At 39.1% G+C, this 26,150-nt stretch overlaps 2 protein-coding genes across 2 annotated transcripts; one reads left to right on the top strand and one right to left on the bottom strand.

The window, feature by feature from the left end:
- Positions 1 to 27: 27 nt before the first annotated feature.
- Positions 28 to 9,438, bottom strand: uspl1 (ubiquitin specific peptidase like 1). Its single transcript, XM_023962378.1, has 9 exons — positions 9,320 to 9,438; positions 8,648 to 8,804; positions 8,212 to 8,334; positions 7,240 to 8,110; positions 6,676 to 6,786; positions 4,396 to 4,525; positions 3,849 to 3,974; positions 2,793 to 2,953; positions 28 to 1,843 (listed from the first exon to the last, which is right to left on the bottom strand). The coding sequence occupies exons 1-9, from the start codon at positions 9,349 to 9,351 to the stop codon at positions 336 to 338; spliced, it is 3,219 nt and encodes a 1,072-aa protein (XP_023818146.1). The 5' UTR covers positions 9,352 to 9,438; the 3' UTR covers positions 28 to 335.
- A 2,748-nt stretch (positions 9,439 to 12,186) lies between these two features.
- Positions 12,187 to 15,861, top strand: LOC101165167 (high mobility group-T protein). Its single transcript, XM_004076191.3, has 5 exons — positions 12,187 to 12,325; positions 14,409 to 14,566; positions 14,684 to 14,829; positions 14,918 to 15,092; positions 15,193 to 15,861. The coding sequence occupies exons 2-5, from the start codon at positions 14,420 to 14,422 to the stop codon at positions 15,343 to 15,345; spliced, it is 621 nt and encodes a 206-aa protein (XP_004076239.1). The 5' UTR covers positions 12,187 to 12,325; positions 14,409 to 14,419; the 3' UTR covers positions 15,346 to 15,861.
- Positions 15,862 to 26,150: the final 10,289 nt, after the last annotated feature.

Raw genomic sequence — 26,150 nt, 5'->3', positions numbered from 1 at the left:
TTTCATAGAAATCTACACACTACTAAATAAATGCAACAGTAAAACATTTATTGCCAATTTAAGTTCCTTACCTAACATTGATTCTGTATTGGGGTATGAATTACAGTACAAATAAAAAAGGTGTTGAATCCTTCAAAAATAAAACTATGATCCAACAAACAAACCACCAAAACAGGAAAAAAACTCCAAAAACCTTTTTATAAGAACACAAGAATGAAAACCAGTGTCTTCAAACAGAAAAAAAGAAACCTGATTTATAAAATCACTTATTTTCCATGCTATTAAAACCAGCATATCTTGCTTCATATATTTACTGAATATTTGCTCATTTTAGATCAACAGCACTGTGAGAGGAACATTTCCAGGAAGTTTTCAGCATCAGGCTCATTAGTACCACAGTTCGTATGAGATTGGATGTTATCGCTGACTTTGGAGTTCAACGTTTCAGGTACGTTCTGCCCACTGGCAAGCATCTCCAAGAACCCAGTGCTGTCCGGTGAAACGTTGCTGGCTGTGGTTGCAGGTGACAGCAACTCTGACAGGAAGTCGTCACAAGTGGAGCCATCATATGTGCTGGAACTCACCGTGCTTGGAGAGGTCAGAGCAGTGCTGTCCGGTAACAGGAAGGTTCCCCCCTGTTTGCCTAATTGTTGGTTCAATTTCGCAAGCTTCTTCTTCTTGGCCTTAAGTTTCTTTATTAGCTTGTATCTAAGAGCTTCAGTGTCGCTAAGACCTGGGGGGACTTTTGAGGGGAGCTTCTTCGAAGGCCAGATATCCAGAAATTGCTTTGATGTGGGCATAGACGGCAACTTTGAAACCGTCTGAAACACTATTGCTTCGTCATTGGGCAGTGCAGGAGATGGAGGAAGACTCTTTGTACTGAATCCACCATACATTTCTGCAGCCTTTGGTGGGAACTCCCCGCTTTCATCAGCTAAGATCTGCGGTTTGGACAGAGTTATGGGAATGGGCTGTTTCTTCAGAGGATGCGGAGTAGAATGAAGAGGCTGGGCCAGCCTTGTTTTTGCTGCCGGCGTGAGTTCTTGTGTGACTTCTAAATTTTTATTCCACTTGTGTTTATACAAAGGATGCGCAGTTAGCATTAAGGACAAACGAGCGTTCTGACCCAGTACTGATGTAGTCGTGGAACTCTCCTGGTTGGTGGACAGAGCTGAGGTATCGGTAGAAGACACAGGAGATGCTTTCTGGTTGTCATGAACAATGGGACTCCCAGAGTTGTTGGGAACTGGTGTGGATGGTTCTGAAGAAGCTGTTGCAGTAACAAACGTTGGATCGATGCCTACATCACTCTCAGGACCAGAGGAGCTAGCTGTGGCTGGAGGTTTAGAGCTTTGACACACATTAACCTCTGTGGGAGACGAACTGTCTGGCGAAGATGGGAACTTCTCATCCCTTGAAGACACATTAAAGTCCTGAGCAGGCTTGTTGTCTTTTGAAGGCAACGTTTCCTGATGCGTTTCCAATTCTACCAGTGTGAGCGTGACAATGTCGTTGTGGTTGAGACCCTGAAACGCATCGAGGAGCGTTGTGGCACCTATTGACGTGTCAGCATTGGCGGCAGACGGGCTCTCTTCTTCCACAAATGCAGAGATGATGTCAGTGTCATTGTGAAGGAGCGGTTCATTGACGCTCAAGTTCGTCAAACTGGGGAGGCTTTCAACAGGGGGAGGGGGTTCCACAAATGTGGAGGATGGAGAACAAACAGAAGGCTCTTCACCCTCTTCCTCCCAGAAGATAATGTGCATCTCGTGAGCAGGTATCAGAAGCTCCTGATGGATTTGACATTCTGGGTGCTTTAGGTCGTCATATTCCAGCCAGGATCCTAAAGAAACAGGCAGAATGTGGTTACAGTGAATGACATGAAAACCACTTCCAGACGTGTCGTCAGGTTTACCACCAGGTCTGTAAATCGGGGGTTTTAAACTGACACATCGGTAAAAGATGATGTATTTTAATGTATTCATATAATAAGCAGATTTATTCATTTATTACGACTTAAAGAGGCAGCAACATTTCTTAGGTTTGGTCTTCTAGTTACCCGCTTTTAGATAAACATGTTGTATCAGCTAGTATTTTTTTTATTGTTATTTTTATTGTTTGCCAAAAAATAGGTTGTTTCTTTTTTAATCCTTTATAAATATTGTAAATTTGGTTGAATTTTATTCACATTATTTCAGAACATTTAATTTTTTACATATTTAAAAACAGGTCAAATTTAATATTACTGGTAGAAAACTACTTTTTTTTATTCTAAAAGGCAATTTAATACATTATTAAAAAAATATACCTGTAGATGCTGATTTCCTTAAAAAAATGGATAAATTCAACCAAATTTACAATAAAAATAAAGCATTAAAAAAGAAAAAAGATATTTTTTGGCACTAACTGTTAATTTTTCTTCTATTGTAATTATGTTTGTTAAAACGTTTCAAACTGATTTTTATTATTGTTATAAATTTATTCTTAAGTGGCCATCTTTATGAAAACATTGAAGAAATTTGAAAAAAAGTTCAGACCTCCCAAGTTCAGATGCCTGATTTGAACCCTCATTTAAATGACCAGCACATAACAATAATTAGGACAAACTTTAATCATGAAAAAAAGATTTTTACAGAATATTTGGAGATAATAATACGATCAAAACTATAAAGTTTTTAAGATTCAGCAAATAGCAGAATTAGCACAAAGAGCTTTGAGGAATATGAATAAAACTCTAATATGAGAACTTTCGGTGTAAAAAAAGGTCAACGCATCAGAACTGAAACTCTTACCGTCACTTCTGCGAGTCCAGGTGACAAAGTGCTGAAGTTGTTGGTCATATCGTATGACGGTGGTTATAGAATACCGCTTCTCATTGAAGTTGAATGAGTGCAGATTAACATCATTTTGAGGAAGACCCTCCACAAAGTGCAGTGCAAATACTTCAGGCACTCTGTACAGAGAAACACCCAAAAGACAGCTGATCATACAAAAGCACAAGGGAAGCTCAAAGTGGCTGAAAAGTAAGTGAACCAATGAAGTAACTCGTTTAGTTTTATCTCAGAGGTTAGTTCGATGTTGTGAATCAACACTTTCAAATGGAAGCACAACAAAATGTGATGTTCAAAAACAGCTGTGGAGGCAGCATGTTTAGCTAAAAACAGAAATGTTAACCAACAGCCCCGATAACACTCAAGGAAGAGGGAGGTTTGAAGCCGTCCTTCCAACTCCCCACATCCCAGACTGCTTCAGTGGGAGGCGGGCCACATCCACAGAGGTCCCACCATTGAAAGCATCTACTGAATGCAGCTGGAAGAGACACTAGGACCTTTTCTTTGGACATTTACAGACTGGTGAAGGTTGTTTGAGCAGCAAAGGCAAGAGCTACCCCATATAAGGTATGTGGTAGTGTGCAAAAGAGGCCACATTTTTCCTCTTCAAATGTATAACCAGACACTAGCATTCAAAAATAGATTCCATTCTAAACCAATTAGAAAAAATAACATTAGTCAAAAATTAGTTGCTAGTAAACTTGTAATCCTCCTTTTGTAATCATTTTGAAATACATGAGCATTAAAAGCCAACAGGCATAGAAAATGGGACAACAATAGAGCAACATTAATCAGACATTTTGTATCAAACGCTAACAAATCCTATCATATTAATAAATTGTGGCGACAAGTGCCTCGCCCAAGAACTCATCAGCTTTAAAAACCAGGAATCACAGCACAAAAAAGGAAGAAAGTTACTCTGTAATATAACACAACAAAAATTCTGAGCTTGTGTACTTTATAGAACTCATAAGATGTGGAAAAGGGATGTGACCAAACTAATAGTTTATTTCTTACCTCTCCAGCGTCATAGTTCTCATCTGATTGGGTCTGCGGCAGTAATTGCATGGAGAGAAATGAACTGCGTGCTGTGGGTGCCAATCTGACACCACCTTTGTAAATGTGGGGAGAGTTTTCGTAACCCTTTAAAAAAACAAAACAAAAAAAAACATGACATGTAACTTTATTTCATCAGCATAGGTAAAACGTTCAAGTAGAATCACGGAGAAACTTTAACGGTTTAATCACATAACTCTTAAAAGCTTTGCAAAGATCTAAAAGTATCCTATACCATGTATAATTTCATTATAAATATGACCGTAAATTGTATTTATTAAAACCATTTATGAAATTATTCATTTTTATACGATTTCAATCAAATCCAAGATTTGATTGCCTATAAATGAATCTAATTAAATGTTACTTACTCACATAGAAAATGACAAACTTTCAGTCTTTTCCTCATAATGCTTCAACTACATTTAATATAACGGCAGTTGCATCTGAGTTAAAGCACATTTTGCCCTTTCACAGTGTTTATACTACATTTTCCAGTTGTTTTTACCTCTCTTTGGAGGCAACTTTGCATTCCCTGCATTGGAACTCCCAGCGAAAGGTTAGCTGGAAAAGAGGCTCCGCCCACGAGTCCATTTTCAGCAGAAGTGGCATGGCAAACACCGGAGTTTCCCTCTGACCTGACGAGCGTAAACACAAGGAGCAAGACTGAGCGTGAACATGGCTGGAAACAGACTTGACTGCAGGAAAATGGGCAAAACTGTAGGTTAACAAGCCTGGACCTGCTGTCACTGAGTGATAATATCTACTACTGATGGCTGCTTTAAGAGATGACTTCAAGACTTAAATGGCCCTTTAACAATGACTCAGTTGTTGGAAATCTTGAGCAAAATTCAAGTGAAAAATCACAATAATTAAAGCCTTTACTAGTTTAAACACCCAAAACAGTATTTTCCCTGTTGTGCAAATAGAATCCATTTCCCTTGCAGACTAAAATCTCCTCCAAGAACAGGACAGACAAGTACCTGGTATTGTTTTTCCCTACTGTAAGCAAAAGTAAAGGAGCCGACTTTTTCAATATTAATATTCAAGGAGAGAAGCCCCGAGTGGCCCAGGGAGTGCAGCAGGTTTGAAAAGCATTTGCTCAGACACGTCTCCCTCTTTGAAGCCCGCCACCGTTTGCATGCTGTTCCTGATCCGACGCTGCTCTCCTATCGGCTGATGAATTCAGAGCAGCTTAGGACGCGTTTCGGCATTTTTTTCAAGTTGGATGGATTTTTGCTTTGGGGATTGCGGCTCTGCGACCTTTCAGAACAAACTCATTCAGAAACCATTACGCATTCGGAAACCTGTACAGTGGTACTACCACATTTGCCAAAATGCCAGTTTGTTGCCCAATAGAGATGAACGAGAGCGTAATGTCAGTGGTGAAAACGTACATTTTAAAAATAAAAGAGACTGATTTAAGTCTTGGTTCATAAAAAACTTAGTTATGGAATTTATTATTATTAGTTACAACAACAATAATAATGTTCAATCTAACAAAGCACCACCTGAATGACAAACCCATAAATATCAGTGTGCATAAGGTATTACAGGCATCAAAATGATTAATATTATCCAATGAATCAATTTTTTATTTTCTAAGTAATGATCAATTTGATTATTAAATTGCTTATAAATATATCTCTTTATCATAGCATGACCAATTAATTCAAAAATAAAGAGCTTTTGCCCTTTCATACCTTAACACAGGGGTCGGGAGCCATAGATGTGACCTCTTTTGATGGTCACATGTGGCTCGCAGACAAATATTTAATTATAAAATTTCTTTTTCATTAGACCAGTCCTTCTCGGGCGCGATGCGATGCCAGGGGGGCGCGCAGTAGTAGCGGTGCTTGGAGAAAAAATATCTGCAACTGTTTATTATTATCTGTTATAACACAGAGTTTGTACCAGCCTGAAACCTGTGAATTGGCGTGCCTGCAACTGCACGCTCCAGTCTCTGAGAAAGAGCGCGCAATTGCAGGGACGGGGTGTGCGAGGACGAAAGGGGAGGGGTAGTGGGCAGAGGCAGCGAGGTGAATCGTGCACGGATTGTCAAAACTTAGAACACGCTGCCCGTCACATACCACACACTGCAGCGTGAGTGTGTGTTTGGCTCCACGTCTGCATGTGAGCAGTCCTTCTCACATCTAAAGAACATTCAGACCAGCCTACGATCACGTTTAATGGATGGAAGTCTCAACGCCTGCATGAAGCTTAAACTCACCACGTATCGACCAGACTAGACCATCAGCAAAACCACGCAGCACCAGAAGTCACATTCATGCTAAGAAATACTCATCATTTATTAGCAACAGCATTACAATGTTATTAAAAAGAATCCACAGACTTATTGTACTTTAAAAGTGTTGAAATTACATCAAATGCACACATTCACTTGTATTTTTAGTTTTAACCATATTATAGTGGACCGAGTTGGACTGGGTGGCTGTTGGGTCGCGTTCTAAGTTCCGGAGTTCATTGAACACATCACCCAGAGATGCTGATTGACCATCAATTCCGTCGCTCAGCCTGTTGTTAGGTAGTTTGGACCAATAGGGTTCAGCTATGGAATAAAGAACCTTAAAAGAGGTTAAGTCTCTGTGCCTCAGTGTGGGAAAGGGACGCGACATTATTGTATGGCTCTTTCGAAATTAAATTTAAAAATATGTGGCGTTTATGGCTCTTTCGGCCAAAAAGGTTCCCGGCCCCTGCCTTACCACAACAATGTTTCATCTTGGTTTGTCAAAAAAAAGGTAGCTTTGTTCTCAGTTGGCGTTCTTACCCAGTTTGCAGTGCAGTTTGGGCTGCAGTTCTTGAAAGAGCGATATCCTGAGACTTTCCAGGTCAGCATTGGCCTGTTGCAGAACATGACTCGGCACCAAAGCGAGACCATCTATCCAGTAAAAAGCAAATTCAGGTTAGTCATCACTGATGTTTTCAAGAATTTCCTCTAACAGTACAGAGAGTGTTTAACCTTGGAGGAGCCAAAAACTATCTTCTTCTTGGCTTTAATGTTAGTTTGACAGTTTGATTTTTGTACATTTTGGGTAGCAGCAACTAACAGCAGCCAAGAAAAAAAAAATCCAAAAACTAAAATCCAAAAAAAGAAAGAAAAAAAGTTCAACCCCCCCCCATTTTGTAACATTAGCTCAGTCCTGATAGGATGTGTCCCTATTAAAATAAAAAACAAGTACGGTGAGAATAAAAATATGTACACATATTTGTCTCCGACATGTCTTTGGTTAAACTAATTTTCTTTGAGCTTCACACAAAATAAGGGTAAGCATAAAAACAAGGAAACTCCTGACAAGCCTATAACACATTCATTTGTTTACTGTTCTCTTACCTTTGTCGGTGTGTTGGTGCGTTTTGATGGAAGAACAAATGCTGTCATATTTTGTCATCAAGTGCCACACCGATGAGCGCTGAGGCTCCTCTTTAGGTTTACTTTTCCTCAAGCTCTTACAGTTCACGAGAGCGACCAGCAGGGAGTCCAGCCAACACAAGCTGTCCCTGTTGCTCCAGAAAAGCTGCTTAGGAACAGAAACAAGCTTGCTGGACTTTTGCGAAGTGCAGGACAAATCCTCACTCCCTGGTTTGGAGTTTTTGCCGTCTTTACAAATGATAATATCCGCAGTAGGGGAGTTTTCATCTGTCCTCAATGCCGGAGTCAGTGGAATATCGACTTCCATAAATAATGTGTCCTGATCGTTGTCCGGAATAGAAATCCTGTGATGACTGGTTTTGTCAGGTGTATCGACAGAACCGAGGTGAGAAGGAATTGTAGCCTCGTTTTCAACCGTGGCCCCCAAAGAGTTTGATGACAGTTCCTCCGATGCCAAGCATGCAGATGCAGCACAATCATCTGAGCAAATTATACTTCTCTTTTGCACATCCTTATCAGGTGAATAATTGCATCCCACTGTCTCTGCGTCCACGGACACCTTCTGGTTTTCGTTGAGATTTTTGCCATCATCTTCAAGTGTTTGTTGAAGGCCGTTTCTGATGGGACTGATGACATCACGATCTGTTTGAGTCCCACTCTGTGGCTCAAAATCAGCATCTTCGCTTATTCTCTGGCGTTTGACTGGTGACTTTACAAGCTCCTCATGTTCAAGTGCAAAATTATTTTTTCTTTTGTTCTCAACAATTGACTTTGTCAAATCCAAGCCAGACAAAATATCCTCCAGGGGTCGGGTGACTAGGGGGAAAAGGCACTGTGGAAATAAACACAGATAGAGTGGCAGGAAATTACTCAAATGCAGGTTTGAAATGTGTTTGTGTTGAAGTGTGCAGGAAAGGGAACATTAGGACTGACCTGGGAGTTTGTGCAGAGGGTGATTGACTCTTGGAGGTTGATGTGGTACGAACGTAAAGAAAAGGTGAGCCCCTTTGCAGCACACCAAGGACAATGATCCAATGAAGCAGCTCTTTCTTGAACCTACAAAGCATAACAGCAAAAAATGTAAGCAAATAATAAGACCTATATTTTAAGGACCCAAGGTAGACAAAAAAAAAACAGTCCTTGAATTAAAACCAAAAACCCATTTAAACAAAGTCAAAAATAAAGTTTTAAAGATCTTTAAGAAGAGTCATCTTAAGTAAACACTGTATGAGTACTTTCGCCTTTTACTGTCAAAGATTTCCATGTTTTGAATTTGGAATGGTACTGCAAAGTCACAGTATTCTCCTCCCAACTATGATTCATCTTTGCGCATGTGACAACAATGAGAGGAAGCAGGAGCTTCACTGACTTTTCCTAAATACCCCGCCTGCGGTGAGGCCAAAGCCTCCAAACCAGTGTCTCCATCAGTCATCGGCAAACAGTCGCTTCTCTTTGGCTCCACGGCTACCAGGTGCTGTTCACTGAACATTACCATGTCACAGCAGCTTGGCTCAGCTCCCAAATTGCTATGAATGATATAGGAGAAAAAAGTCACAGAAAAAGGGTATGTGAAAAAAAAACACGACACACATGGAAACAAACTTTGCTTTTTTTCCCCAAAAGCTATTTTTTCTGTTTTTCCGTCAAGTCAACACACGTAGAATGTTTTTCAGTTAAAACACACAACCTTATCAATTTCAACAGTTGGGCTACTGTACTGAAAGTTAAGTATCATGCAAGTGATTTAGACCGAACTCATCATAAACTTCATGAAAGAATACGTTTATAGTTATAATTACAAGCTTGAAAATACATGTGACTACCTCTGTTGATGTTTTTATACTCACTAGTAGTAGCCACCTTCGCCGGCCTGCTAACATGCTAACAAGTTAGCCTTCGATTGCACAAAATCTTTATTTTAATTCAATTCAAATCTGAATTTAAACTCGCAAAACATGACATATTTCGAAATAAGTTACATTTCATAAAAAGTGATAACATATATTGTAGAAATCTATCATTGCAATGCCACAATTATTACCCAGAGAGGCGGCTCCATGTGCATCTTTTCATACATTCGTGACAGAAACGTTCTACTTCCGGTGGCCGCCGGCTTTGCGTCTGTCTTTGTCATCCCCCGCAAAGGTTCCGCTGGCCCCCTTCCGGTGGTTCGAGTGAATAGCAGCTGGCAGCTGTTATCAGCAGTACTTTAGCTCATCAAACCAGCGCTGACCGGTTTTAGGCATTTAAGATAGTAGTCAGTATTAGGACATTTTATAACATTTTGACACTTTGAAATCGCGAATAAATCAAAAACGAGCAGCAACAACAATGTTAATAATAAGAGACTTCCAAATTTGCGTTTTTTAAATAAAAATTAGAACAAAAGGAAACAAATGTAAGTTAAAGATTAATTTATATCATTCTGCAGTTTATTGCAGAATGATTTTATTTTAAATAATAATTAAAAACAAATTATTTTTACTATATTAGGGCCTCCGTGTGGATTCTGAGAGGTTAGTTAATATAGTGGTTGGGGGGAGGGATAGAGTCTACATATCTCCCTTATTCGATTTCACTTATAGCCTTCACAGCTCCATTGTGTCTTTATGCTACCCAAAGCATGCACCGCGCGCACGCGCGCACACACACGCAGACAGACACGCACATTTGTGCACACACGTTATTCTCTCCACCCAATCCCGCCCTTTTGCGTGCAACCTCCTCCCTTTAGCCCCTACTGTGTGTGCTCCTCTCCTGTCCTCTATTCTCCTCATGACTAAATGAATTTGCATATTATTCTCAGGGAGTTCTTATTATAATGCATAAACATGGGCTGGCTATAGCTCTCTGCTGTGGCATCTCCTGATGGAAAATGAGGCACAGACAGACAACATCACAGGCAGACATATGGCCCGAGTGTGGGGTGTGATTGGCATTTATAATCTGTTCAATCCACCTCTTCCCAGTTGGAGAATACCTTTGAAAAATAAAAAATATACATTACATATACATATACATTTAAATATGTGTATATTATTAAATATATAATTATATTTATTAGTTTTTTTCTTTTTTGAAATGGGATATGTGATTTTACTTGCAGCCAATTTATGGTCTATATGGTTGGTTTCACATAATATAATCAGATATTTGTCCTGTTCACGTGACTCAATCAATATAGTTTCCTTACAGTTTTTACCTGATGGTGGCGCTGATTCAGATCTCAAACTTTTGTAATTAGGCAAGAAAAACATGTAAACAGCTCATGTAAAAAAATAAAAATTGTATTAAATATTATAAATTCTTGGAACTGCAAAGTGACGCAAACGTTGAGAAAAATCCAAGTTTAATTGGTTACGCTAAATTACATGTTGAGAAAATCTCAGGCGTCTGACTTTTGTCAGCTCATCATTATTGTGTTTCACCAGAAATTGAATGTGATGTAAAGTTATTCTAGGCTTAATTTTTGTAAATTAAAAATGTTTCTACTGTAAACCAGGAGACTTTCTCAAATCTGCCTTAATATTCAAATTTCATAGTTTCAAACATGTTTATACGGAACAAAAACCAAATCTCATCTTTCACAATCTGTAGAGCACAGAAACTCTAAGACTTATTCCCCTCAACAGTTAACTTCATAAAATGTGGTTTTACAAAATCAAAATACTCATAAAAAATAAAAATCTAAAGAGTAATAAGCTAAGAAGTAGTGTAAGTTCCTTTGTTTGCTTTGCTGCACTGCAATTGGACCCTGTTTATTTTTTATAATTAAACACATTGTTGAATTTGCTTTTAGTGATCAATCGTTTATGATTTTTCGATTGTAGCTAAATATCACGATTCTTATAATAAATGTAATGGAGACGTTTTTCTTATAGGGATCAGTACTTTGAAATATTCTAACTTGACTTTGAAATATTTTAACTTGTCTCTTGCAGTTTGTTAAATGCTTTGATTTAAAATAAATGAAAAGGCAAATAAATATAATTTTAGAGGCTTCCAACCTTGTTTATTAAAGAAAGCTATGAATTCTTCTTGGTCTAACATTTAAAGAAAGACCATGACTATGTTTACAAACTACCTTAATTTTTATTTTTGGATTTTATTTGATCATTTTTTTGGTCATAATTATGGAACATGTAATCATAATTGTCTAAATAAATTTACAAAGTCAAGCTGAACCAAACTTTGATCTAAAACAAATAAATATTGAGCTCCAATATGTGTGATGTTTAATCATGAAATAACTTCAATTTTTTTAAACAACCATTATTTTTACCATCACTATGCGAATAGTTAAATAAAAGCATCAAACAGTACAAAGAGCTAATATTATTGAGTTAAAAGGTTTTTTTTTTGTATATAACAAGATGACAATTAAAAGATGGAGAGTAATCAAAGAGAAAACAATTATTGCATTTTTGTGTGTGTTTTCATTCTAAAACCCAAACTATAATGAGATTTCAAATCAGGTTTAATCCCAAAAGCATAAAGAGACAGAGCAGTAACAATTGACCTCTTTTTTGGGTCAATACAGTATTAATTCAAATGCATTTTCTATGCAAAAATGCGCAAACAAAAACACAAAAATATTGGACAAAGTATGTTGGGACCATTTCTTGAAGGTGAGAACTGCCCGTCTGACGTAGTGGTATAACATTTTACAGCTGCCTCGTCTACAGAGTCTCATTCATTTCACTTTTCTACTGTACACTGTGCTCAACGTAGTGAATTCAATACTATGGCAAACAGACTACACTACTACCAGCTCCAGCATGCTTGGACCGAAATATTTTTGTATCCAGGCGCCTCTGAAAATTTAAGTGACGTTTCACAAAAGACAGCCAATAGGAGATCGTCTTCTATTAGGACAATGAAAAGTCTCTGACCAATCAGAAGAGGCGCAGAAAGGGCGCTGCCCAATGGCGTACGAGTCCCGCCGAGAGTAATGTTGAGTGAGCAGAAGACTGAAGACACTGCGTATCGCCTATGTTCCCTCATACACAGCCATTGCAGAGCATTGAGATCCAGCCATAGTCAATAGGTAAGTATTATCCAAACGAATATTTCAAGTTTCGGAAATTGCCAGAATAACAATAACACGTCTTTATATTTTAGTTATGTGCTTGACATGGTTCATTTTAAACATTTGACTGATTTTAAACCATTTTAATGCAGAAAAACGTTGGAAAATAACATGAAAAAAAAGAAAGCCGGCGAAAAGCAGGTTTACATTACATTAACTGACTGGGAGTGTAGAGTAGACGCTCTGTTAACAAAAAAAGAATGGAGAAAATGAATGTTAAACCTTTAACTAAAATCGACGAAAAACGACCATTTTGTCAAATAAGAAAAATTTAAAAAAATACTACCGAGGCGTTTTGACAAAATGAGATCAAATCAAATAGCGGTTATCGCGTAAAAAATCCAGAATGTCTGGCGTACAATGCATTCATCGACAATGGCAGGAGACTCACCGTTAGCTAGCCATTGGCATTGCAGTGCATTGCGAAGCTGAATGCCTGTCATGTGTGAGTGCGGGTCGGGATTTAAACACGAAATTTGACCGAAAACGAGGGGGAAAATGAACAAAGCCTCGAAATGTACACGGATACGTGCTTGTTTCCCCCACTTAACCCGTCGAGACTTTGCAAAAAATAATACGCCGACATCTGCGCTTTACTGTAATGGCTGACTGTATTCGCATAGGAAACAAGGCAAGCGAGGCAAATGACAGAGGCGCAGTTCACTTCAACTTTTTCTAACCCGCTTTTCCCGGGAGTCGAACCCGTAACTGTGAAATATAACGACGGCAAAAGAAAGAGCCATCTTCTGGGAATCGAAAGACACCTCGCGGGGATTTTTCCGATGCGTTTAAAGGTGTTAAATCGGGCGTTGAAATGAAGTAGTCGCCGCGGTCGCTCTGCCCTCTATTGCATGCAGTGCGCTGACACAAAGAGAAGGAGCCATATTCTCCATGTTAGTGGATGAAGACGAGCGGCCATTAGGAGCTCATAGAAACCCAGTCAGTAGCACAGCCGCTCATAGACACAGCACAGACCCAATGTATTACTATAGAAGGCGGTTAGAGCAATAGGAATCAACCGGGGAAATATTTTTGTCAAGATCGCCGGCTTTTCGCACGTCTCGCTGGCGTCGCAAAGCGAACAGGGAGGCGGGTGGAGACATTTGAGGGGGACTTTCTTTCATGAAGAAGGCATTCTCACAAAATGGAAGAAGAAATATTGCCGTCGTTGTTGACCTCCTTTTTCCTCAACGAGAGCCTATGCGCCATTACTACTTCGCTCGACGCCGCTAACTTGGGGAGTTACAGTAGCGTTTCATGGGGGAAAATAAAGGAAAAATAATTGTTTTTTTTAAATAAAGTTGCATTCAATTAAAAAAATGTATTTTTTTTTACAAAATAATACATAATCGACACTTTTAAAAAGAACATTTTACCACATTAGAATGCAGTTTTGAGTGTTGTATTTTCAATAAAAACCTCAGTTTTTGCTTTTTTGTGTCATTTTTGTGTCAAAGTTGTGTATTTTAAATACATTTTAACCTTAATTGATAAAAACAGTTCTTAGGAGGGTTTTTTAACGCATAAGAAGTAGTTTTCCCCAAACATTTTGAGCTTTTTGTTATTTTTTTTTAGCAGAACTGTTTCCTTTTAGTCTCTTCACTCTGACCACATATAGCGCTTGTGTTTATGTTTTTGAGTTCAACTGAGGGGAAGTTTAGCTTTTAAGAAAAGTATTTTTAAAATATATATTTTTTTATTTTTGGAAAATTGGAATAAAAAAAAAGAAGCTGATCATTTGGACAGATTTGCACAAAACATAGATTATATTGTCCATTTTTTAGCAGTTTTCTTTTCTTTTTGTTAGCTAGTCTTAACTTATTTAATGATGCCACAATCTGTTAACGTCACTAGGAAGACATGAGATGTCCTCATTGTGTGGAACTTGGTCTGATTGGTTGATAGGAACAGTTAACTAATTTATTTGTATTTATAACTGAAAGGGATGACGCATGTTTGAAAGATCTGGCTTTTTGGATTTCTTATTTTTAGCCAATTAAAATGTAACATACAGTTTAAAAATAAAAATGTGTGTGTCTAGATACTTTGAAGATGGGGAAAGATCCGACTAAGCCGAGGGGGAAGATGTCCTCCTATGCCTACTTTGTCCAGACTTGCAGGGAGGAGCACAAGAAGAAGCACCCCGATGCCTCGGTGAACTTTGCCGAGTTCTCCAAGAAGTGCTCTGAGCGATGGAAGGTAATCTAAAATAGGCTTTCCGATTGTTGACACAACAGCAGCAGCAGCAGCAGCAGCATTAACTCCAAACCAGGAACAGAAGGCTGGATTGCAACACGCCTACCTTTCTGGTTTCAGACAATGTCCGCCAAGGAGAAGGGCAAATTTGAGGACATGGCCAGACAGGACAAGGTGCGATATGATCGGGAGATGATGAGCTATGTTCCAGCTAAAGGAGCCAAGACGAAGAAGTTCAAGGACCCCAACGCCCCCAAGAGACCCCCGTAAGGATGACAAGCCGGCGGTCAACTTTTAGAGCTGAATTTGAGCATTTCATTTAAAGTTGTTTTTGTTTGTTTTTTTCGCCCCCAGATCCGCTTTCTTCATCTTTTGCTCGGAGTTCCGCCCGAAGGTGAAAGGCGAGAGCCCCGGCCTGACAATTGGTGACGTTGCCAAGAGACTGGGCGAGATGTGGAACAGCACCTCGGCGGAGGACAAACAACCCTACGAGAAGAAAGCGGCCAAGCTGAAGGAGAAGTACGGAAAGGTAAAGCAGCCGCTGGCTTAGGGCGTTCGGTCTCTGAAAGTACCCTCATTTCACCTTTTTCTTTTTTGTGTTTTTGTTGCGTTTCCCCTCTCCTCATCAGGACATTGCTGCTTACCGCGCTAAGGGTAAAACAGGTGGTGGGGCTCCGGCAAAAGCCCCCGCCAAGGTTGAGAAGAAGATGGACGACGACGATGATGACGACGACGACGACGAGGAGGAAGAGGAGGATGATGATGATGAGGATGACGAGTAGACAGCCAGTGCAGTCATTTTCTTGTTTGTAAAGCATTTAATCCCCTTGTACACTTCACTTACTGAAAGAAAATACATTAGTTCCTAAGGGGGTTTAAAAAAAATGCCAACAAAAGGCTGTGTATATCAGTTGTTTTTATGCTGTACAGTTTTGTTTTTTTCTTTCTTTCTCTTTTTGTATAGTTAACACTACACAGTATTGTGTTGGTATCTCTCTGCCAGTCTTATTTTTTTTCCCCCAGTGGTAGTTCCTAGACCACTATCCTGCCTGGTACAGTGTAAAGGGGTGGGCTTACAGTATTTCCCTTAGCTAGCAGTGCACAGCACACAAAAAAAAGTTAGACCTGAGTGTTTCTTTTTTTCTTCCTCTTTTTTTTTTTTCTTGTGTGTTTTTATTCTAAATAACATTATCAAAATTGAAGTATCACAGTTATTTTACTGATCTTTATGTACCACTGTAATCGCAAAAAAAAAATAATAATAATAAAAAAAACTTGTTTATTGTTAAAAATTTAAATTGCTTCTGATGTCAATAAACATTTTTTTTTAAATAATTTGTGTCGGCTTGGTGAATGAAATCCGGAGGACAGTTTTTAAAGGTTTTTGTAAATGAATTTGTGTTCAAACTTTTTTAATTTTGAGGCTTTGTTTTCCTGTAGGTCAATGGTGGGAAAACGTCGGACAGTGAAGGCCTTGATGAGCAGTTTTTGTGAAGCATGACTCATCACAACTGTCTGTCCTGTATTTTTAGCTCACTGGAGTAGTATGCAAACATGGTCAGTAGTGAAACTCGTCCGAGTGGAGTGGAAGTAGTAAAGTTAGCTGCAGATACTCCAGATTGGTTCCATCCAGGGCAAAAAAGAAAAGCCATTTATATAAGAAGGATTATGTGCTTTGAAATCCCTGTGACATAAGTATATGGGTAGTCAGTACAAAACAGGAAAACAGTCGGCACACACTTCTCGCAGCCGCAAAGCCTCATGGGAGCTGCTGCTGAGGGAGCGGGTTATTGACTCTTGGCCTGGCGCTCAACCGGCAGCACAAACATGTCGAAAAGACTCAGCAGGGCAAATTTACAAGGTTGCATCTTCTCCTGTGCTGTGTCTCTCCAGCTATGTGACGAGATCAGCCTTGGCCTCCTGAAGAAGCCGTGATATCAAGTAGGCCAAAGGACGGGCCCAAACGGGGCAGGGGCTGACCTCTGCACTGCTGTGATAAAAGCTCAGTGTGACCCTGAATGTGGCATGGCCGCTTCCTCTCCCTGATCCTTCTTCACACTTTGAAATTTAGAATCCGCTGCATTTGGGAAATTCCCCCCATGAATCATCTCATTGGATACGTTGGCTGTTCATATCTGCCAATGGACGCTCCTCCAAACTGCATGAGCTGCACACAGAGGACAGCTGGGAGCTGCTGTTTGTGCTGGTTTGTCACTTTCTTCTGTTTGTGTGAGCGGCGTGTTTGGTTGAGAGGGCCAAACACAGTAACTGCGTTTACGTTCACATGACTTGTGGAAGCTGGGCACTAGCACAATGTTGTCATTTACTGCCACAAATTCAAGCAGATGACTTTTCACAGTGGAGCTGCAGCAGTTCCCCTGTGGCAGCATTCAGCTGTTGATCCGTTTCTGTGAAGGCCTTTTCAGGCTACAAGTGCTCATCCCACTGTGTTGGACGGGCATGACCACACAGCGCCACTCCTGGGTCGAAAGCTCTTAATCCCAGTTGTTGTCCACACTCAGTATAACTGATCATTGGGCGACATCTAGCGGACACATCTGTAACTACATTGGTCTGAATCCATTCTTGGTTCTGTTCTCCCTGATCCCATGTTTTTTGAGAATTTTCCAAAGAATAAAGTGTACATTGTTGTACAATTCTAGGTCCAGGCAGAAATGTCAGATTTTTAGAACATCTTAAAATTACGGAGACCCTATAGGACATTGAAGGAAAAAAAATCTAATTTGAAAAAAACAACCTTTTTAGTAATTGGAGCTTTTTTCTTCTTCCTTGATGTCCCTTTTGTGGCTCAGTAGAAAACAAAGACATTAAATCAAAATTTATTTAAGAATTCATTACATTTATTCCACTTCCAAAAAAACAAAACAAACAAAAAGACATTTAGATTAACAGATTTTAAGCCCTTTAGCCAAAAAAAACTCAAGGGCTTGCCATCTTCAGAAGTTCTCTGATGACTCTGCTATTGTTAGCTGCATTAATGGTGGGTGGGAGGAGGAGTACAGGGATCTTGTGGATAAATTTGTGAGATGGTCTGGAGAAAACAACCTGCTGCTGAATGTGGAAAAGAGAGAGAGATGGTGATGGACTTCAGGAAGAAACCACCAGCTTACCGGCCTCTCAGCATCTTTGGCAGAGAGGTGGCAGAGGTTGAGGAGAACAAGTACTTGGGAGTAACCATAGACAACAGACTGAGCTGGAAGAGCAATAGCACTGCTGTGTATAAGAAGGCCAGCAGCAGACTCCACTTCCTGAGGAGACTAAGGTCCTTCAACATGTGCAGCAAGATGCTTGAGATTTTTTACCAGTCTGTTGTGGCCAGCACTCTGTTCTTCTCGGTGGTCTGCTAGGGGGGGCAGCATATCTGCCAGGGACAGTAATGGACTGAGGAAACTGATCCGAAGAGCTTGCTCTGTAATTGGTTGTAAAATGGACACATTTGAATCTGTGATGGAGAGGAGGACTTTAAATAAGCTGGTATCCATCATGGATAATCCTGAGCATCCTCTCCATCCTGTACTGGATGGTCAGCGGAGCTCCTTCTCCAACAGGCTAAGGCAGCTTCGCTGTCACACAAACCGTTTCAGGAGATCTTTCATACCTCACTCCATTGGACTCTATAACTTGCCATCCATGTGCAATAGATAAAGTCATTTATGCTCTTTTTCTCTCCTGATGTGGCACGCAATACAACAGTTCTTTTCCACTGATGTTTCTTTCTGATTGATTGTTCTGGTTCTCTGTTGTCGTCTATTGTGTGTATGTTTGTATCTTGAGCCTAACGCCGACGCTGCAACAACTGAATTTCCCAAGCTGGGATCAATAAAGTATCTTTATCTATCTTATCTTATCTATTTAATCTAAATTATTTAGTTAATATTTACTTAAAAATGTTATGTTTACTTAAAAAAGTCCTAAAAATAATATAGATAGCTTCATATTTTGGTACAATGCTAGCATCTACTGGGTTTAATATTTTTCCCCCCATAAATCCCACATTAAAAAATAAAATAAATCCCTAAAGAGCTAAACTATCCTATGTAAATATGTGCTATTATTCAATAAATGATGATCACTTCGATGTAAACATTTTTTTTTGATTATTCTTTCCTTAAAACTCTGTAAAATATGGTGGAATTGGGAAAGTAATCTTTGCTGCTTAAAGGAAAAAACGACGTGTTCTGAACACAAAATTCAGGTGCGACATCTCCAAATATTAGAGGTACACTGGGATTGTTTCATCTGCTTTGCTTCTTTTGTGACATGCTTTGAGGTAAATTAGATGTGCTAACTCTATTTTTGGATGAAATCTTCTCTGGCTGTTTTCTTCATCCCGGTGACAGCAAGAATATGTAATCACTGTCAAACGTCAGTGTAACCTCGACACACTCATCAGTGCCTCTGTCTGCCTCATGGTCACTGCTTGATGAAGGCCCAAGAAATGAAACGAGTATGATGAGATGCAGACCTTTATAGAAGAAATAACACATTTATTTGTCTTTTAGGGTTACTACTGGAGTGACTTGTTTTTTTTTCCACTGTTCTATTTCCTGAGACATATTCCTGTGTGCAAATATTAACACTGACAGCATGGTGGCTTGACACATCATACTTGCAATGCTCAAAAAAATCTCTTTGCCTTGATGACTGTTAGCTGCTTAAAATAGACATCACAGCCTCATTTGCATTTCTTGTTACTACAACAGTTGGTCCTTGCCATTCTCAGATTATAACAAGGTGTTGCTCCTCCTTATTGTATCAATCCTTTGTTTCTGTTACTGGCACCAGATTCAAAATGAGCATCATTTATTTGGAAAAAATTAAGGGTTTTGATGCCAGGATTTGTCCTTTTGTGCTCTTAGTGATTAATTAGATGTTCTCTCTTTTTCAAACACAAGGTATTGTTAATTTAACTAAAGATGTCTTCCACAGTCCTATGGTCTGTATTTTCATTTGTCTGGGTTTGAGCAGTCTCAACCATCAATCCAGTTTGCTGAATTCCATTTTGGAGTCGTGGAGGTGCTGGAGCCTATCCCAGCTACTGAAGGGCAAAGGCGGGCAGCTATCCAGTCGCTCACAGGGCCACACGTGCAAATTAGGGTCACCAGTAAACTTTTAAGAATGTTTTTGAACTGTGGGAGAAAGCTGGGGTACCTTGAGAAAACCCTCACACGTACAAATGCCACACAAAAGGTTTCGAACCAGGGTCTCACTGTGAGGCCAGAGTGCTGATCACTATACCTAAAGCCTAAAACTCTAAATGAACAACTGATCAGCAGCAGAAAGTCAAAAATGCTCTTGGTAAACACATTTTTCAAGAACGTCCTCAAAACAGCAGGTTTGAAACAGGCCAGTTGAGTTGTTTTGCTCTTCCTTGATGAAAACAGGACCTTGGAGATTTAGCAGACGGCAATGACATGGTCACCACACGGGTGAGGTTTGGTAACAAACTGCTGAGCACAGATTTGAGAAATCTAGCGGCCACCACTTGGAGACGGCAAGTGGTTGAACTGCTGTCTGTGTTGTGGGATTCAAGTGGTTTTAATAACCAAAATCATAAAGACATCAATAAACAAAAAAACATTTGCTATCTTATGTATCCACATAGAACAGGAATAGAGTTCTGAAGGATGTGGAGCTGGACGCTTTGTGAAAATCATTCCCAAGCAGGACACTGAAGTTTGCAAGGAGTTAAAGAAAAAAAGACCTGTCAATGAACAAATTCCACTTTGTCCCGGCAGTTTTGACCTTCTGCGCATTCCATAAACGTTTTAACTCCAAGGAGAGCAGTGGGGTCCACAGCATTAAGAACACCTGAAGCACATGAGTTCAACAAAACGTCAACGTTAGAACCAGAGATATCATAAAATCTAATCTTGTGATATTCTCCACAGGGGCAGCAGAAAGGTCAAGTATGATCAGACAAAGCAACAAAAAACTCCAAAACATCTAAATATTGACAGTCATTAATGAGCAGGTTTCAAAGATGGCACACAGTTCGTCTGCAGTTCTTTCATAGACATCATCCACATGCATATTAACCTCATCTGTAGCTGAATATCAGTCAAAGTCTGTGCAGACAACTGAAAGCATCTCTGTAAATTCTTCAATAAAGCATTTGCAGTGTTGGATTATGAAACAATGAAGGAGACAGTTTATCTCTATTTTTAAGGGTACAAATCTCAATGACAGCCCGTGGGTAACCCTTTCATTTCTAATTAGGGCACAGACGTCTCCACTTTTCTAGTTTTTTTCCACATTTCTCACACAAAAGTAACAGTGGGTGGAGTGGATTCAGTTAGAACTGCATTGCCTGTGTTGCCGTCAAATCAAACTTTTAGTTAAAAAACCCAAATCCAGATCAACAGAGGAAGAGAATGAGTTGATAAAAGATGACTTATAAAAAAAAGAAAGATTGGACATTGAACAGAAAAACTTTTTGCAGGGCTTGACATTATTTGGTTACAATAAATGTAAATCAGATTGTGGTGATTAGATAGTTTAACTGTCCCTGTTGAATCATTGGTGACATTTGACATTTGCTACAGTATCGAGGCAGGATGCTCTCTCCAAAAGTCTCTGGTTTATAAGTTCTTTAATATGACTAAAACTCTAAGGAGTTAGTTAGGGTTGTTGGTTGTTGAGCTTGTTGTTGGGGTCAAGCCTGATGGGGTAACAACAGATCTTCACTGCAATTTTGTTGATATTTCCAAAGATTTCAAACCTTTGGAAACCTCTGGAAAACATTGATGTTTTCCAGGTTTCAGGTTCTTGTTTTTGCTCAAAAATGGTATTTCTAAGATAAATAAAGTTAGACTGGCATACATTCTCACTATTTTGAAAAACAACATTTAGATGTATGAATAAGGCCTAGTTTTAGATTTTATGAGGATTTATTACAATCAACCAACTTGTACTTGGATCATATTCTCATTTTGTTCATTTTGTTTTTTTCACTGTACTCAAAATAAATTACAATTACAGTAAGTACATACAAACTCAAAAATACAAACCATTTGCTTAGAACCAGCAAACAAAAAAATGACTTACTATATTCAATTTGAAGTAATTCTATATCTAACAGGTAACTTTTTTTAGGTATTTTATCCCTTTTGAATGCTTGTGTGGAACGCCTTGTTTCTCAAGTTTGATATATTTTCATTAGATTTCTTGTTAAGTAAAATTAACAGTTTTTCTTCTTAAGATTAGGGTTCTTTTCTTGTTTTGAGGAGACGCTTTTAGCATTGCTGGTCTTGGGGTGTGTAAGGGTGGTGTTTTTTTATTTATTTAATCCTTTTTCCAAATGACTGAAAAGTTAGTCAGAGGATTTAAAAGTTGTGTAAACTTCCCAAAATACAGGTTGGACCAGATTTAAATGTCAATTTTATTGTTTTTGTAAAATTATATGGGAATATAATTTCATATGGATGATTAAAGTTTTGTTGAATTATGTCAGATTTTTCCCCCTTTTTATCCTATTCAATTATCTAACTTTAACCGTAGCTCAGTTTTCAGCTTGTCAGTCTACTTTGTTGGAAATGGTACAGAATTAGATCTTTTTTATCCTGCAGAAAACAAACACAGGCCACTAAGATACAAAAATATCCCATTGATGTCGGCACGTCTTTCAACCTATCAACACATTTGCAGATCCCCCATGCCACAGTAGCTGATGCCCCCCTTTTACCCTCACAGATGCCGGCTGTGGCAACGATAACAGCCCACATGGTTGCTCTCATCTTTGGGATTTAAAAGCTGACACATTTTATTTTCCCAAAGGCAAGCTGGAACGTGGACTCATCAGAACACGTGTTCACACTCTTTCCTTGCTTGTATGCAGACAGCATGGTCACATTTCTCAGCTGGGTTTATACATAACTCATTTAACATATGAAGTAAACAAACTGCATCAAACAAAAACATAAAACATTTATTTTTCTTGCGCTTCATTGCTTTCCTGTGTGTAAAAATGTAATTTATGCACATAATTCTATTACAGGATAATATTTAGGACATGTAGAGGCTTAAACAAGCATTCTATAGCTGAAACTATTCTAGGGAATTTCACAAATTTGGTTTGTAGTGTATTTCAGCAATATATGGTGAGACGTGGGAGCATTATTAGATCTGCATGTGCAGCTGTTCCTTTTATCCCATCCTGAAGAATCCTTCCACTGGGTGGCACTGTCATAAAGGAAAACCCAGCACTCACTTCAGATTGAGCTGTCTTTTCCTAGAATCTGCAGAGCAGCTTTCCGTTTTCTACTCCCTCAGATGAGCTTTCAAGTTTGGCACTTTTAGGTGGGCTCAAACTTTTGTGATTGTGTTTCTTTGATTTCCTCTACAAAAAATGTTACATTTCTATGACATTGGAAAAGTCATACAGTGCTGTGAGTAGGAAATGAAAAAAAACCATATGTAATCAAAATATTGTCACATCACAGTTACTGCTTTATTGACATTATTTTTGAAAAACAGCTTAACAGATTTTGTCTTGTAAACTGTGAAGTAGGCAGTGGGTGGAAATACAACTGCCAAAGTCTTGTGAAATTAGATTTGTCCTCATGACTATTATTAGATGAGTCATTTCACTTTTGTTTTTACTTTTTAAACTGTCTATTTTTTAACCCTTGTGCTATCTTAGATGACCCCACCCTTACATTGAAGTGTTGTCCCTACCATGACAAAGGTGGATAAAGGTAGAAAGATTTCATGTAATCCATGGACACCAGTGAAGATCACAAATCATTGAAGAAAAAAGGTTCAGAGCAGCTAGTGGGTCTAGATGACCCAACTCCCAACGTTAAAGTGCCTAGGATAGCACAAGGGTTAACTTGTCTTTCAAATCCAAATTAGTGGAGTTTTCTAAAGCCAACTGTTGCAGTTTTGTGGCATGGTTTTAGCCGGTTTATCACATGTATTAACTAACACACTCATCTTCAATAAGGTCAATTGAAAATCTCAAGTTTAACTTACAAACCTTTTTTTTACTGTTAAAACAAATCATAATAGCAGGGGTAAAAAAATCACATTCATTTGAAATTTTGCCTATCAACCTATTTATGCTCACTGATGCATCACACTTGTCTGAACTTGTGAGACTCTCATCATAATGAAAGCTAAATCCCTACAGACAAGTGTGTCAGGTTTTGGATCGTTGCTGGCAGCCAGACAGTGGAATACTTGGATGTTACAGGACTAGGAAATGACCCACACAAAGCTGCTGGCCTAGTCCGATGCCAAATATTTCTTTCTGTGCTATTGGTTGAATAACAACAGTCTGAAAACAAAAAGCAGATTTATATGTTTATTTGAGTTGCCTTCTTAACTCTAAAAGAGGCAAATGTTGGTTCATGAATCCACCGTTAGGGCCTGATTCGTCGAGATGACCTGTGTGAATCTACTAATGACTCGTCCACCTGTTTGATTACCCACAATTCATCTGTCCATGAGACACAAAGCATCTTTTTTTCAGTATTTTAGTACACTTTACCTCATAGCTATGTGCTTCTTTAGTTGACACGTAAAAGAAGTTCTTGCTTGCATCTTTGGAGACATTTTTTTTCATCTGTTCCTCTGAAGGCACTCTGGAGCTTTAAGCTGCAGCTCTCCATAAGAAGGGCTGTTCGAACCCAAATGGCTGTAGGTCACGCTGTACTGTCAGTCTGTCACATTCAAACGTCATTCATCCTTCTCTGCTTCCCATCAGTTTGATGCTTCTTTGCTTTTACCTAGTGTTTGACAAGGAACACAATTGACAGAGTTGAGGTATTGCAATTAAAAAAATCAAGATTATAGAAGTTTTAGAAAGAAGGAAAATTATCTGATCTTTGTCAAATTGAAAAATCAACAGTCTGTGGTGAACTCTCTGGACTGCAGTTCCAATCATAGAAAGTTAGGGTGGACACCATTTACAGGCAGGACAGGAGGACCAGAGGCCTGAATTCTGGCCACTTTTTAGAAAACAGCAAGAAACAGAGACTGATAGAAATGCATGTTTTTAATTCCCGAAAGATAACATTTTGTCTTATTTGTTGAGGTTTTTCATCTTGTAAAATGTATCATGTCACACAAGACAAAAAATTACTTTCTGGGACCTAAAGGAATAAATAAAAATGTACTATTACTTTGAATATTTTCTACATCTTGTAAAACCATCTTTCCAGGTTGATTATTTCTGGGAAACCATTATTTTGGGGTTGATGGGAACGTGCGTTACATTCGGGCTCAAAGGACTTCTTGTCTTTTTTCTGCTAGTTTTTCTGTATTTTTTTATGCCTTCAGTAAAGAACGCTTCCTTGTCTGACAAAGGTTTAATAACCTTCAAATCGTAGCACAAAGCTTTAAAAACTCACTCCAAGGAAATTGTGTTTTTAGTGTTTTTAATATGTTCTTATGGGATTTTCTCATGATGGAAGACATGAATCAGGAAATGTAAGCTTAAAATTGCATTTTTGTGTATTTCTTTATTCAAATAGTTGTAAATCTGGAGCAGAAGAAAATCTGTTGTTTGAAAAAGAGCGTATTTGTGAAATACAAAAATACAATCCGCAGGCCGCAAGCTCCCTGCTCCGCTCCATTCCGATGCATCCACTTATAGATGACTAAATCCATGTACGTCTTTGTTTTCTTTATCTGAGCTGCTATCTGGCTCAAACTCTGAATGGCTGGCAAGCTCTGATAGTGCTCTCCATTTTTTGTACAGGTAAAATTAGGTCAGGGGTTGGAGGGGCTGTGAGCTAGTGGGAGAGAGTGTAAACAGTTGGATGATGGGAAGTGCGAGTGGACTTGCTCCGCGTCACAACTCAGAGGTGAATTGCTTGTGAACTCCTGCTGTTCTGCAGAAACTAGATGTCTTAGAAAAAGACAGAAGTTTTTTTTTATATTGGCTAAAACGACATAATCGTAACTAAAAGACCACTGGGAACACTTTTCAAAGAGATCAAAAGATGATCTGAGTGGGACTTTCAGTTTAACTTCAGGAGAAGCATAGCACCTTCCCTTGATGTATCAGGCTTGGAATGTCTGGTTTTTGCCAGCTTTCAGGTCACATGTATCAGAGCAGTAGACAGGACACCTGCTCAACTCTTCCAAAAACACATGTTGAGCTTCAGGGTTTGTCAGCGGGGTGCTTTCAAGCCTCTGACCAAAGCCTTTTGACTGTCAGTGCCTGTTCCACGGTCAGCTGATCGCTCTGTTGGACAATCGCTCTTCCCCTTAAGCACTGGCTGACACAGAGGCAGTGACAGAGTAAGCTGAAGTCCTGCCAGCTTCAAATTTGGCTGCTGCCACTGGTTACCATGCCACACAACATCTTTCAGTTGCCTTTGCTGATACCTGGCTAGTAGCCAGTAGTTTGGACTGCTAGCTTATTTAGGCTTCCTGCGATTGTTCTAGCTGTCATACAAAGTTTTCTTTCACGCTTGTCTTGTTAGTGGGGAAGGCAGAGGTCTTAAAGCTGCTGGACCAGTTTACTTTGGGTCTGCGTTGCCATTTTCAGTACTGATGACTAAAGCATTCGACTCTATTGATCCCTTAGGGAAAACACCCGTAGGAAAATTTAGAATCT

The sequence above is a fragment of the Oryzias latipes genome, chromosome 14, assembly GCF_002234675.1.
Source record: "Oryzias latipes chromosome 14, ASM223467v1".
Classification (NCBI taxonomy): domain Eukaryota; kingdom Metazoa; phylum Chordata; class Actinopteri; order Beloniformes; family Adrianichthyidae; genus Oryzias; species Oryzias latipes.
The sequence above is the reverse complement of the archived record's forward strand: the minus strand, read 5'-3'. Positions and strand labels throughout refer to the sequence as shown.

What these genes read in the sequence shown, in the direction of transcription:
- LOC101165167 (XM_004076191.3), top strand. Translation starts at nt 14,420, where the DNA reads ATGGGGAAAGATCCGACTAAGCCGAGGGGGAAGATGTCCTCCTATGCC. An exon ending in AGTGCTCTGAGCGATGGAAG is followed by an intron (nt 14,567 to 14,683) that starts GTAATCTAAAAT and finishes TTCTGGTTTCAG; the next exon opens with ACAATGTCCGCCAAGGAGAA. An exon ending in AACGCCCCCAAGAGACCCCC is followed by an intron (nt 14,830 to 14,917) that starts GTAAGGATGACA and finishes TTTCGCCCCCAG; the next exon opens with ATCCGCTTTCTTCATCTTTT.
- uspl1 (XM_023962378.1), bottom strand. Translation starts at nt 9,351, where the DNA reads ATGAAAAGATGCACATGGAGCCGCCTCTCTGG. An exon ending in GCACCAACACACCGACAAAG is followed by an intron (nt 6,787 to 7,239) that starts GTAAGAGAACAG and finishes TTTACTGGATAG; the next exon opens with ATGGTCTCGCTTTGGTGCCG. An exon ending in AAAGTTGCCTCCAAAGAGAG is followed by an intron (nt 3,975 to 4,395) that starts GTAAAAACAACT and finishes GTTTTTTTAAAG; the next exon opens with GGTTACGAAAACTCTCCCCA.